The following is a 13,316-nucleotide window of genomic DNA, read 5'->3' on the forward strand; positions in this document are numbered from 1 at the left end:
GCTATATAATATTCAATTGTGTAAATATACTGGTTTTCTTAATATCTTTTTATTAGATAAGAAACCTTTAAACTTTTTTCTTTATTGAGTAACAATGAATATTTTCTTATATTATCAATAGTTTAAAGTTGAATGTTGAATAAAGTTGAATTTGTACACTGGATTATGTGTACATATCCATTTCATGGTGTTGTTTTATTATTGCCATGTTTTTGCTGTCCAAAGTAGCAGGGAAAAAAACCATTGAAATATGACTTTTTTTTTTTTTTTTTGCATTTGATTGTTTGTGAAATCAAGCATTCTTTGTTGTTTCTTCCATAAATTTTTATTATAGGATATTGAATGTGTACATAAAAGTCAACAGTAATATAATGAATATTTGTGTACCATCTTATAGATTCTATAATTATTGACTTATAGCCTGCCTTGCAATACTTATTCTCTATCTAAATTTCCTCTATAACTTTGAAGCAAATCTCCAACATCATATAATTTTATCTGTAAGTATTTCAGTATGCAAATGTTACTTTATGTTTTCTGTTCAGTTGTTTTAATTATTTTATGAGCTATCTGTGTCCATGATGTATTTTTCTCCATTTTTAGTAACTTTATATGATTTTAATATATAGATAGTAAATACAGGTCCAGTTTTCTGTTATAGGCCTTAAGTTGGATAAAGGTAGTAAGTTAAATTTGGGGCATGTTAATTTTGAGATGAAACATACAAGGTTGATGTTTAAAAGCAGTTATAAACAGACTGTGCTGCTGCTTTTCATTTATCAAAATGGGAGTGATTGATGAAGTCTTGGGAATGGATGATTTTATTCAGGGAGAGTTGAAGTGAAAAGGAAAAGCTCTAAAATGATGCTTGTGAAATATTTAGGGGGTGGCCATAGAAAAAGACTGGAGAAGGAAATGGCAACCCACTCCAGTATTCTTGCCTGGGAAATGTGTTGGACAGAGAAGCCTGGCAGGCTACGTGGTCCATAGAATCTCAAGTCAGACATGGTCTAGCAACCGAAGAACAACGAAAAGACTACGGAGAAACATATTGGAAAAAAAGAGTCTGGAGAGAGCAGTATCTTAAGAGGGAAAGGTTAATAACATCTGATGTAGCAGAGGTCATGGAAGATGTAAACAAGCTTATTTGTTGGATTTTATGGTTAAGCAAATGAGGAAAGAGGTGCAGACACAGGACACAGTGCGCTGTAGGCTGCAAGGTAGACCTGAGTTTGAATTATGACTCCCACTTACCTTGCTGCATTATGTTTGGAAATTTGCTTAGCTATTAGCAAATTTACGATTTGTTATCTATAACAATAGATAACTATCCTGAGGGTTAGTTATCCAACTTCTTAAATGGGAGTAATGATGCTTCCCTTTTAAGGTTTGCTGAAACATTTAACTGAGAGAATGATTAGCACTTGTTTGTGTCTTCTTTATAAATGGTAGTTGCTGATATCACATCTTGATACCTTAGTGGCTGATCTGAGATATCTGACTTCAAGTGATATCTATTACATAAATCTTGTATCTATTGTTTGTGATACAGTTGCTGTGCTAATTGATAACTCCTTTGATAGTATAATGTAGATTGGTTCAGTTTTAGCTTTCACTTTCATCCACTAATTGCCAAGGGTTCCAGGTTAAGAATGGAAAATGATTCAGGTAAAGAGAGTTTCTGCCTAAAATTTGTATAAAAAGAAAAGGAGGAATACAAAATTGACTTATAAGAAAGCAATTTAAAGCAAGTCTGTTAGTGGAAAATATTCTTCATTTTCCTTTAAGAATGTCTTAATTTCTTCTTCATTCTTAGAGGATATTTTTGCTGGACAGGAGTGTTTTAATTACAGTCCTTGTCTTTCAGCACTCAAAAATGTACTTCACTGTTTCTGCCTTTCATGGTTTCTGATGAGAAACCCACTTGAGTCACTTGAATTGTTGTTCTCCTAAGTGAAATACTGTTTATCCTTGGCTGCTTTCAAGGTTTTAAAATTTTCTTTGGTTTTCAGTAATTTGGTTGTGATATATCTGGGTATAGATTTCCTTGAATTTATGTTGTTTGAGATTCATTGGTTCTCCTGAAATTGTAGGTGTGTATCTGTCACCAAATTTGCTAAGCTTTTGCTGCTATTCCTTTACATTATGTTTTGTGCATGCTACTCTTTATTTTCTCATTTTGGGACTCTAGGGACATGCCCATTGACTCTGTTCATCTGTTTTTTTGTTTTCTCCCCGTATAACTTTTCTGTTTGTCAAATTGAATAGTTTCTGTTGCTCAATCTTCAGGTTCACTGACTCTCTTCCCCTGTTACCTCCATTCTGCAGTTGAGCCCCTCTAGAGAATTTTGGATTTTACTTTGGATTGTAGTTTTTAGTCTTTAATTTTAATTTTGTTTTATACACCACACAGGTACACACACAATGGTATAATCAACCTTACTTCTTTGCTAATACTTCTGTTTTTCTCCCCCCAAGAATAGTCTTCTCGCTTCTTTTTTTTTTTCCTCTTCTTGCAGCATGGTTGTAATAGCTGCCTTAAAATCTTTACCTGAAAATTCCAGCGTTTGTGTCATCTCAAGTTTGTTGTCTGTAGGTTGTCTTTTCCTTTGTTGAGTTACTGAGATTTTTCTTCATATGTCAAGTGATTTGGGTTTGTGTATTAGACATTTTTTTCCTTTTGTGACATTTCTGTTGCAGTGAAACTTTGATACTGTCTCATTTGAGTCCTATGGAGAATGTTGTTGGTACTTTATTTTGAGGGATTGGGGGTGCTTTTTAAGCAGGCATTTGGCCTTTTAGGTTCAGGTCCCAAGTTTTGGCCTGTCTTCTGTGCACTAAAATTCTAGTGTCTAGTTTTTAAAACTTTTGTTTCTATCTGTCCTGCATATGTACCACTGAGTGCTAACTTTGGGAACCGGATAGTGTGTTTAGGGTTGTGTCCACATGCTTAGTTCTTGGGTGACCCCAGGAGTGTTTGTCGAACTTCTTGGTGTCACTTTTTGAGTTCCTTTCTCTTTGCAAGTTTCCTGACACTTTCTGGCTCCTAGAGAACTTTCTTCCTAGTCCTATGGCTAAATAACTCATGTTTTCATCTCAGCGTTTTGCTACACACTTCCACAGCTGCATCTGCCTTTGATGCCAACCAACAGGATGGTAGAAAAAGGATATAAACCTTAGGAATTCCCACCACATTCATAGGATTGGAAGGAATCCGCTTTCTTGAAGTTTTAGGTCCCTGTCCAGCCACTGCTGGTACCATCCCTGCCACAGCTGCTGCCTTTGAATTGCTTGGGAGCGGGGTCTGAGAGAAAGGGAAAAAACCAAGAAGATCTTCCTCCCCTTTTGGGGCTTCCTTGACGGCTTTTCAGACAGAAAAAGGGAAGACTTCTTTTGAAGCCATTTCTGTCTGCACTTACTGTGCAGTTCTGAGTTGGGGGTGCTTTGAAGTCTGGACTCAGTGATCCTAGGGGAAATAAAACCAGGAAACTCACTGCTGGGTTAGTAGTACTTCTGGTTTTGGTTTCCTCCTCAAAACCAACTGCTTCCATTTTCAGAGTCCTCAGAAAACTAGCTGCTCCATGTACTCTGTCCAGGTTTTTAGTCATATTCAAGAGGAGAGACAGGATAAACTTTGCTTATATCCTCTTTACCAGAACACAGATACTGTTTAATTTCATTATATTGTTCATTTATTTTGGTTAGGAAATTACTGAACATCCAAAATGTACTAGACTTTGTTTGGAAATGTTAAGGTGGATACTCTTTAAGCTATTTCCAGTTAAGTCTACAGGTAGTTATGTTATGTGGTGTTGGAGGCAGAAAGTAAGCATAATTTCATATTATGCATTCATAATAATTAGTAATCTTTTTTGACTCATTTCTGCTTTGGGATTTGATGTATGGTTTGTGACTGAAGATAAGAATGTCCTATTTAAAGAATGTCCATTAATTTTTCATTTATTATCCCAAAATTTAAGGGATGAAAGGTCTCTGGATTTGTATGTGCTGGATGAAATTAATACATAGCTATAATAAGAATAAGAAATATAGTTTACATGCATAATTATAAGAATTTAAGTAAATAATTTGTTACTATATACTTGTTTCTCAGGTCTTAGAAAAATATCCCAATACACCCATGAGTCATAAAGAAATTCTTCAAGTTATCCAGAGAGAAGGACTAAAAGAAATCAGGTGAGTTATTTAAGTGTTATTTGTAATAATTATAATACTCGATTAGAATATTTTGTAGTATATAGCAGTCTTCAAAGATTATTTAGTAATAATTGCTTTATTAATTTATGATTTGTTGAATTCAGATCTTTGGAGTTTTCAGTCATAGCACAGGTAGAAAACCAAAAGTAAGTTAGAAAAAATTTCTTATAAGATAGCTATTGCCACACCCATGCACTTTAATTCTTAGGAGACCTGGAGCCATTTTCATCCACATCTTTTGATGTAATAAGCTTGGTCATTAGCAAATAAAAAATACTCTAAACAGTTCAGAGAATGGTAGATGTAGTCTAGGAAAAAATAACCTTGGCCAAAAAGAATTGTGTAAAAAATATATACAGCAGTATGTGTTTTAAGTAATAGTCTTACGTTCAAATAAAACAGCCAGGGTCAATTATTATAGGACCAAAGATAAAACACACTTTAATTTCTAAGAGCTTTATTATATTACAACAGTACATAATAGTCACTGTTCATAGTCAAGACCCTCTGTCATCAAGAAATATTAAGGTTATGTTCAATATACTTTATATGTTAAGGCAGAAATCTGGGTGTCTACATTAGAGACATTTTCATTAAGAGAAAGAGGTTGCTGTGCTACTAATTGTTCTCAGTCAGGGGTGAAATTTGTGTAACAGCCATAGGGAAAGTGTTCAGAATTTTGGGGGACCATGACTAGATTTTGATTATCACCATGACTAGAAAGGAGGGAGCACTGTGGTGATAACGGGAATAGAACAAGGGTGCTAAATGTCTTCCATGCATATTGTGCTGGACAGCCCTTCCCAGGGAAGAATTGTTCCGCTCAGATGCCAGTGGTGTTGCTGTTGAGAAATAGCTATATTGGAATATTTGTAGATGGATTGTATATTTTTTGATGAATAGCCATTGCACGTTTGAGATTTTTTAATTTTTATTTTCTTTAACATGAAATTCCAGATTTTTTAAGTTGGCTCTCTTTTAGTAATACAGTTAAAAACTGATATGTGGCCAAATGTCAGTAGGTTGGGGACAAATTAGCTTTGCTCTGTTAATATTAAATATGAAGTAAAAGTTTATCTCTGTATAATTAATATGTCCCTAAAAAAATATGTGATCATTTGTAAATTAAACCATTAAAATGTGTGAAGAATGAGTCTTAAACATATTTCTTGTAAATTATTAAAAGATTAATCACTCTTAATTTATCAATGACATTATTCAAAATTTTTGAGTTTGGCTAGACTTACTAGATTAAAGCATAATACTCTAATCCTAGATATCTGTATAGGCTACAGGAGAAAATGATAGTGATTTTAGTTACTTTGAGGAACAAATTCTGCTAAGGCATTTTAATATCTTTTTTGTGACACAATAGAATTTTCTAGAATAGGAATAAGCGAGAGATTTCAATTCTTTTCATAAAATTAGACTTTAGATACACACTGAGGAAATAGACCAGAAAACCTGGTATAAGGAGATCAAACTCTTAACAGTGCCCTAGGTCTAAATGACAATTGCAGGATCATCCATCTCTAACATAGTAAGGCTCTGTGGCTGTAAACTTGTCATTATTATTTCTAGAGAGTAGGCAGGAACAGTGAATAAGAAAGAATACTAAATAAGAACAGAAGGGGGAAAAAAGGAAGAACTTAAAAAAATGTAGCAAGATGGTGGAGTCATCAAAAATAGCTTCTGGCTTCACTTAGTGACAACTTACAAATAGCTGTTCTTGATTAAGCTATTGTGGTAATACAGTTATGTGACCACAAAGCAGTACTTTTTAAGTCTCCAGTGACTTCCATTTTGTTACCTTACAGAACTTATAGTTTTGTCTTACCACTGTCTTACCACTCAGCATTATTTAACACAGATGACTGCTATTAATACTTCCTTCTTGAAATGTTTCCTTACTTGAAGTGTCCACAGATACTCTAATTTTCTTTCTTCCTCTGTAAACTTTTCCTCTCAGTTCTTTTGCTCATTATCTTCTCTCCAACTCAAGTGCAATTTTGTCCATTCCCGTAACTTTGGAGGGGGGGGGTCACTTTTGTTAGTTCCCAGTTTTGTAGGGATGGGCATTCCCACCTAGCCTTTGTACATGCTGACCCCTTTACTCAGTTAACTCTTATTTTTTTTGGGTGTCAACTTGAGTATGTCTTTTTCAGAGATCTTTGACTTCCTGATCTATTAATAGATCTCATTTTCCATTTTTAGTTTCTTAATAGTGTTCTGTGTTCTTTTTTCATAGGACTTAAGATTTGAAATTGCATATTGTTTTGGTCTTAAAATCATGTATCTTCTCTATAGCTTACATTAAGCTAGTAGCTCTATGAAGGCAGGACATTATCTCCATCCACTTGGCATTCTCCTTCCCTTCCCCCTTTCCCCCCAGGCTTGGCACGTAATAGACATTGCTAACCTACTTGTTAATGAGTATATGGAGTATCAGTGATTGGAAGGTCACATTCACATGTAGTTATAGCTTACCTTCTTGTTGCATGACGTGTCACATGGTAGTCTTACAATTTTTAGACCTTTAGGTAGGTTATGAGATGAAATAGATACTTTGCTTATTGAAGCTGTGCTCCTTTTTACAGTTTTACTTTCATTCCTTAATCCTTAATACAAGCTTTTCCACTTTTTACATTTTCTCTCTTCCCCCTATTTTGAAGAATCTTGCTTAATTTTAGTTATTTCCTACTATATTGTTTCATTTAAAAATATATTAAAATGGAAGCTGCTCCAGTGTCTGTCAGCAGATGAATGGATAAATAAAATGTGGTATATACAGTCTGTGGAATATTGTTCAGCCTTAAGGAGTGAGATTCTGATATATGCTACATAGATGAACCTTAAAAACACACTAAGTGAGTATATGTATAATTGAATCACTGTACTATATACATGGAAAGTAATACAACATTGTAAATCAACTATAATACAACAAAAATTTTAAAAAAGAATATGAAAGAGAATGTGTATATAGGTAGATAGATACCTATGTATTTTGAAAAACACACGGTGAGTGAAATAAGCAGACAGAAAAAGGCAAATATTGTACAGTTCCACTGACATGAGATACCTAGAATAGGCAAACTCAGAGAGACAGGAGATGGCATAGAGGTTACCAGCGGCTGAGAGTAGAGAGAATAGGGACTTAACTGTTAATTGGTACAGAGTTTCTCTCTGGGATGATGAAAAAGTCCTAGAAGTGGATAGTGGTAATGGTTGCACAACATTGCAAATCTGCTTAATGCCACTGAATAGTACACTTAAAATGGTTAAAATGGTAACTTGTATATTATGTATATATTTTGCCAGAACCAGTCAACAAAACGAAGTATTAAAAATGAAGTGATTGACTCCTGGTTGAGAAAGATTGTAGTCCCTTTGAGAGGTTAGGTGGTAAGATTGAAAATCATTTACCCAAAGTATGGAATTTTGAATGAATTAATTAGAAACATGTACAGTATTCTTAGAATATTATAACATTTGAATTAAATGCTCCTTATAACTATAAAGCATACCAGCATTTTAGAAAACAGAAAAAGAAGGTTTTCCCCCTCACAATAACTTAATGATTTCAGGCATTCCGTTATGTTTGTTTGTTTTTAATTCCTAAGTGAATCCCTTTTAAAGATAGAGTTTCCCAAGGAAGTCCCAGGGAAGAAAGAAGATATGGATTTATTTTGTTGTTTCAGGTGAAAAGAACATTTTAGAGTGTTCTAAAAGTAGCTTAGTTCTGTTGAGAACAGATAAGAAGATGTGAAAAGAGTTGGAATAACCTTTGGGAAGAAGAAAAGATAAAAATTTTTTTAAAAAGAATTTGGAACTTTTAGGTTATAACAGTTATTGGGAATTTAGATAGATGCTCTGTGGTATTTGGTCATATGTTTAAAAAAAAAGTTTCTGTACTGTTTGACAATAAATAGTTATTTCAGAAAATTATAAATGGCTTTTAAAAATTTGTTGTGACTTCTCACTTCCTTGTTAAATTTTTCATGCCTAAAATACAGCCCAATTGGTTTTTCTCTTAACTTACATAGGAATGATAACTGGGCAGTAGTTCCCTAGTCTTGAGCTCTTTGACACAGAATTGCTTGTTCCAAAGTTGAAGTTTTGTCAGAACCTTTACAAAAAATTCTGTAAGCTTTTAATCATTTATTTTTACCTATATCGTTTCCTTTTTACAGTTAGTATTGTTCACTGGGTAAAGATTTTATTTATTGGGTTGACTTGGTTGAAAAACCCCCATTCTCACTTTAGCTGATGGGTTATTGATTCTAGATCATGCTATACATTTAGGTGACTCTAAATGTTGAAAGGATAGCTATTTTTGTTTTCCTCTCAAGACACTACAAATGAAATCAAGGATTCGGAGAGACATGTATCCATTTGAGAGACATGATACCATTTGATTACTTCAGTTTCTAAGAGAAATTATTCAGGGTTTTATTTTATCCTGAACCAGTGTAACTTGTATAGCAAATGGCTGTCCTTAGCCATCAGTATTTAAAATAGTCTTTCAAACACTTAACATGTTTCCTTTTTGTCTGATGATGTAGATTTCCCAGTTTACAGGAAGGCTAACTCAGTACTCCCCTCCCCTCTATTCCTCTTTTCTCCTCTCTTGAGTCATTACTTCTTCCTGTGATTGCAAAGTATCCCATCAGGCATGCATACAAACCCCAGAGGTAATTCAAACTCCAGCCTCCTGAATATACTCACACAGCTTCTTGGAGCTGTTTCTGGGCCTTGGGGCATTCTTTAAAATCTTTTAAAATTAGGTGTGTGAAAGATCCCTATCTTTGAGTTATAGTTCTGTAGTTCTCAGGGTCCAGTCAGCAGACAGAAGCTACCAATACATGGTTTAACAGGGAAGTTACAAAGTTAACTGGTAATTAACTGAGTAATATTAACTAGTAACCAAGAATTAACTATTAAAAGGTAAAGATAACATAGAAGAAAACAGTAATTACAGACTTGGGAAGCAACTGTAGGACTAAGGCAGTGTGCCCTAGGAAAGAACTTTCATGTTCCCAGATTCAGCTCTCTGTGGAGAAGGTGGGGCTCTGGTTCAGTGGATGACAGAGTTCACTGGTGCCATAGCCTGAGGTGGCACATCAGAAGCCACCTTCTGGGTACTAAAAGAACTTGCTGGAAAGCCTCCTGCTGGGTGTTCAGCTGGGGAGCCAGCTGAGCCACCAGCAGAATTTTCTGGGGAGGTACCCTTAGGCTTTCTGCTGAACATTGCTGAAGGGTGAGCCACTATGGAGTGTCCCTCATATTGTTGGGTGCTGCAAGCTCAAGAAGAAGCAGGCTAGAGTACACTAAAACCAGAAAGGAGAGACCCCATTGTTTCTTTCTGCAGTATCCTCCCAGCACTCTACTGACAAAACTTAACATTGAGCCAGCTGGCAAAGGAGAAATGTTTCTAGAATCCAACTTCATTATCACAGAGAAGGGCAAAGAAGGTTGGATTTGGAGCTAAAACTCAATAAATCAATAACTGGCACAGAAAGCGTCAGTAATTTTTCCTGAGTAACAGGTCATTGACTGGTCCCATGTACCACTTTTGTTTAGTTTATTTCTTTCCATCTGTACCCCCGCTAAACTGGTACAGTGCTGTTGACTCTTTAGGATCTGAAATTTCTTATCTGTACTCAAGATATTAAGCCATCATTTATCCTCATCTCTTATGAAAGAATCTTCAAATCTTTCAAAGTCAACTGAGATATTTCCTCCACAAAGCTGGTGGCTTTTTCCTCTTCAGTTCAATATATCTTCCTCTCTCAATATTTTTTTTTTATTATGTATAAAATTTATTAATACATAAAAAGTTTACAGTTTTAGAAAAATAATATATAGTATCACTTAAACAATTGAAAATTCACATACAAAAGAATAAAACTGGATCCTCCTTCATACTGTATCATAAAAATTAGCCCAAAATAATGAAAGACTTAAATCTATAAAGTCCTTAGAAGAACCAGAGGAATAAACCTTCATGATTTGGCATGCAAGATCTTAGCTCTCGATCAGGGATCAAACCTCGAGAAAAGTCTCCTGTTTTGTTCCTGATGTTGGTGATTTTTATTTTCTCTTTTGTCTTTGTCAGTCTTGCTAGAGATATGTTAAATTTTTTTTTTTTTAAGTGACCAGAGTTTTGTTTCTTTGCTTTTTCTCTATTGTTTTGTCATTGTTTTTCCATTAAAAAAAATCATTTTATGACTATGATGAGGATATGGTCTCTGTTGGGATTTTAAATGTTCCATACATACTTGGAAAGCCTGTGTATATGTTTTCTCCTGGTTTGGGGGTAGAAAGTGAAGTCGCTCAGTTGTGTCCGACTCTTCGCTACCCCATGGACTGTAGCCCACCAGGCTCCTCTGTCCATGGGATTTTCCAGGAAAGAATACTGGAGTGGGTTGTCATTTCCTTCTCCAGGGGATCTTCCCAACCCAGGGATTGAACCCAGGTCTCCCTTATTGCAGGCAGATGCTTTAACCTCTGAGCCAGCAGGGAAGTGGTTACATCTCATACATGGACTTCCCCACCAGACAATGTTATTATTTGCTTTCTGGCCTTAAAGAGCTGAAAGACTATTTTTACCCAGATGTTTACCATTTCATGTGCTCTTCATTCTTCCCTTAAGTTCCACATTTCCCTCCAGTATCATCCTCCCTTCAGCCTGAAGCACTTCCTTTTCAGTATTTCTTTAAGAACTGCTCTGCTGGTGATGAATTCTTAGTTTTCCTTCATTTGAGAATGTTCTTTGGGAGGGGTAGAGTAGGGGAGGCTTTCATTTTGAAGAATTTTCTTGTTGGGTACAGAATTTGGTATTGATAGCTCTTGTATTTCAATACTTTAAAAATGTTGCTCTACTGCCTTCTGACCTCCATGGTTTTTGGTGAGAAATGCATGCTTGTTTCAATTATTGCCCTCCTGTAAGTAATACTGATACACTGTTTTCTCTGGTTGCTTTCAAGATCATTTCTTTTTGCTTAGTTTACAGCAGTTTGATTTTTTAAAAAACATATCTAGGTGTGGATTTCTTTGTGTTTAAATCTCTTCAGCATTCACTGAGCTTCTTGAATCTGTAGCTTTGTATATTTTGCCAAATTTGGCAGATTTTCAGCCATTCTTCAAATATTTTTTCTTCACTACATTCTTTGTCTTCTTCCAGTGTCATGAGTCTGCTCATTTTTCCTCAATCTTTTTCTGTCTGTATTTCAGATGGGATGATTTCTGTTGCTCCTTTGTCATATCTTCTGACACTTCTCTCATTGTTCTGCATTCAGCCACTGAGCCCATCCAGTGATATTTTTTAAATTTCTGATATTATATCCTTTTATTCCAAAATTTGTGTTTCTGTTTTTTTTTTTTTAATAGTTTTTGTTTATTTGCTGAAAACTTCTGTCTTCCCATTAATTTCAAGTTATCTTTGCCACATGGATATAGTAATAATGCTTTAAAGTTTCTGACTGTTAAGTCCAGCATCTGGGTAATCTCAGGATTAGCAACTGTTGATTGTTTTTTTCCTTGAGAATCTGTCACATTTTCCTGAACCTTAGATTATTGAGAAATTTAGGGTAGTATTCTGGACATTTTGAATAATATATTGTTTTATGTTCTGTTTTTCTTCTAAAAACTTCTGTAGAATGCTGATTTCTTTTCTTTTCTTTTTTAAAGTAAATAGCCCAGTTATTCACAGACTACATGTTCTCTCTTCTGTGTTAGTTTGATAATCACTTCATCTTTTAAAGCCTTCGCTTTGCTCTTTTGGATCTGTTCCTTGTTAGTCTGAGATGTGAACAGGGATTGAGTTCTAAAAAGCCTTTGCTGTGTTGTTGGGGAATGTCCTGTGTGCCAGCTCAGAGATGAGCCCAGGCCTTGTGAGGGAATTAGGGGAGTCCCTTCTCTGGTTCTTTTCTCTTAGGAATTCCATACCCCACAACCCATTCTTAGAATTTTACCTATCCTCTACAGTAGGACATCTCCTCAGCTAGGTCATGCTTTTTAGTCAAAGTGGTGAGAAATAAACCCCAGAAAACTCACTCTCTGAGAGTTTAGCCAGCTGAAGTTAGAGTATAGTCCACATGACTACCCTCACTTACTAGACCAACTACATAGTTCACAGATTTCCTTTTTTTAAAAAAAAGACTTGATTTATTTTATTTTTGGCTGCACTGAGTCTTGGTTGCTGCATGCAGGGTTTCTCTGGTTACGGTGAATGGGGCTACTCTAGTTGCGGTGCACGGGCTTCTCGTTGTCCTTCTCTCACTGTGAAGCAGGGCTCTCAGCATGTGGGCTCAGTATTGTGGTGCATGGGCTTAGTTGCTCTGCAGAATGTGGAATCTTCCCAGAACAAGGATTGAACCTGTGTCCCCTACATTGGCAGGCGGATTCTTAAGCAGTGGACCACCAGGGAAGTCCTCACAGATTTGACTACTCTCAAGGCTTGATAATTTGCTGAAAGTACTTGTGTAACACTGAAAATTGTTAAGCATTTGGTTTTGGAAGGATACAGATTAAGATTTGTCAAGGGAAGAGACACACAGAGTCAGGGTGCAGTACCCAGCGCAGAGCTTCCAGTCATCCTCTCCCCATGACTTAGGATAGTGTTAATTGTCAGCATCAGTGTGTGACAGTAAGCAGAGTATTGTCAACCAGGGAAGTTCACTTAAGCCTTGGTGTCCAGAGTTTTTATTTATTGGGGGTCCATCATATAGGCATTATTCAGTTTTCAGTGTCCAGCCCCTCTAGTGGTCAGCTGATACCATGTGACCCAAGCTCCCGCCTTAAATCACATTGTTGGTATGTATCAAAGCCCCTGCTCCAGATTGCAGTGTTTCTATGTGGCTGGCCCTCATAGGGCCTGCTGCTGCTACTAAGTCACTTCAGTCGTGTCCGACTCTGTGCGACCCCATAGACAGCAGCCCACCAGGGTTCCCCGTCCCTGGGATTCTCCAGGCAAGAACACTGGAGTGGGTTGCCATTTCCTTCTCCGATGCATGAAAGTGAAAGTGAAGTCGCTCAGTCATGTCCTCAACTCTTTGCGACCCCATGGACTGCAGCCTACCAGGCTCCTCCGTCCA

General features: G+C 36.1%; 1 protein-coding gene across 3 annotated transcripts in view; it reads left to right on the forward strand.

Moving 5' to 3' along the window:
- ASXL2 (ASXL transcriptional regulator 2) overlaps positions 1 to 13,316 on the forward strand; it is a 109,742-nt gene that overhangs the window by 36,942 nt on the left and 59,484 nt on the right. For 2 of the 3 annotated variants that reach the window (XM_044926156.2, XM_044926152.2), the window contains exons 2-3: positions 4,115 to 4,197; positions 7,770 to 7,772. In XM_044926156.2, coding sequence (XP_044782091.2) covers positions 4,115 to 4,197; positions 7,770 to 7,772 — 86 coding nt within the window. The remainder of the gene's footprint in view (positions 1 to 4,114; positions 4,198 to 7,769; positions 7,773 to 13,316) is intronic. The other variant, XM_044926153.2, reaches the window with a different exon arrangement.

The sequence above is a fragment of the Bubalus bubalis genome, chromosome 12, assembly GCF_019923935.1.
Source record: "Bubalus bubalis isolate 160015118507 breed Murrah chromosome 12, NDDB_SH_1, whole genome shotgun sequence".
Taxonomy (NCBI): domain Eukaryota; kingdom Metazoa; phylum Chordata; class Mammalia; order Artiodactyla; family Bovidae; genus Bubalus; species Bubalus bubalis.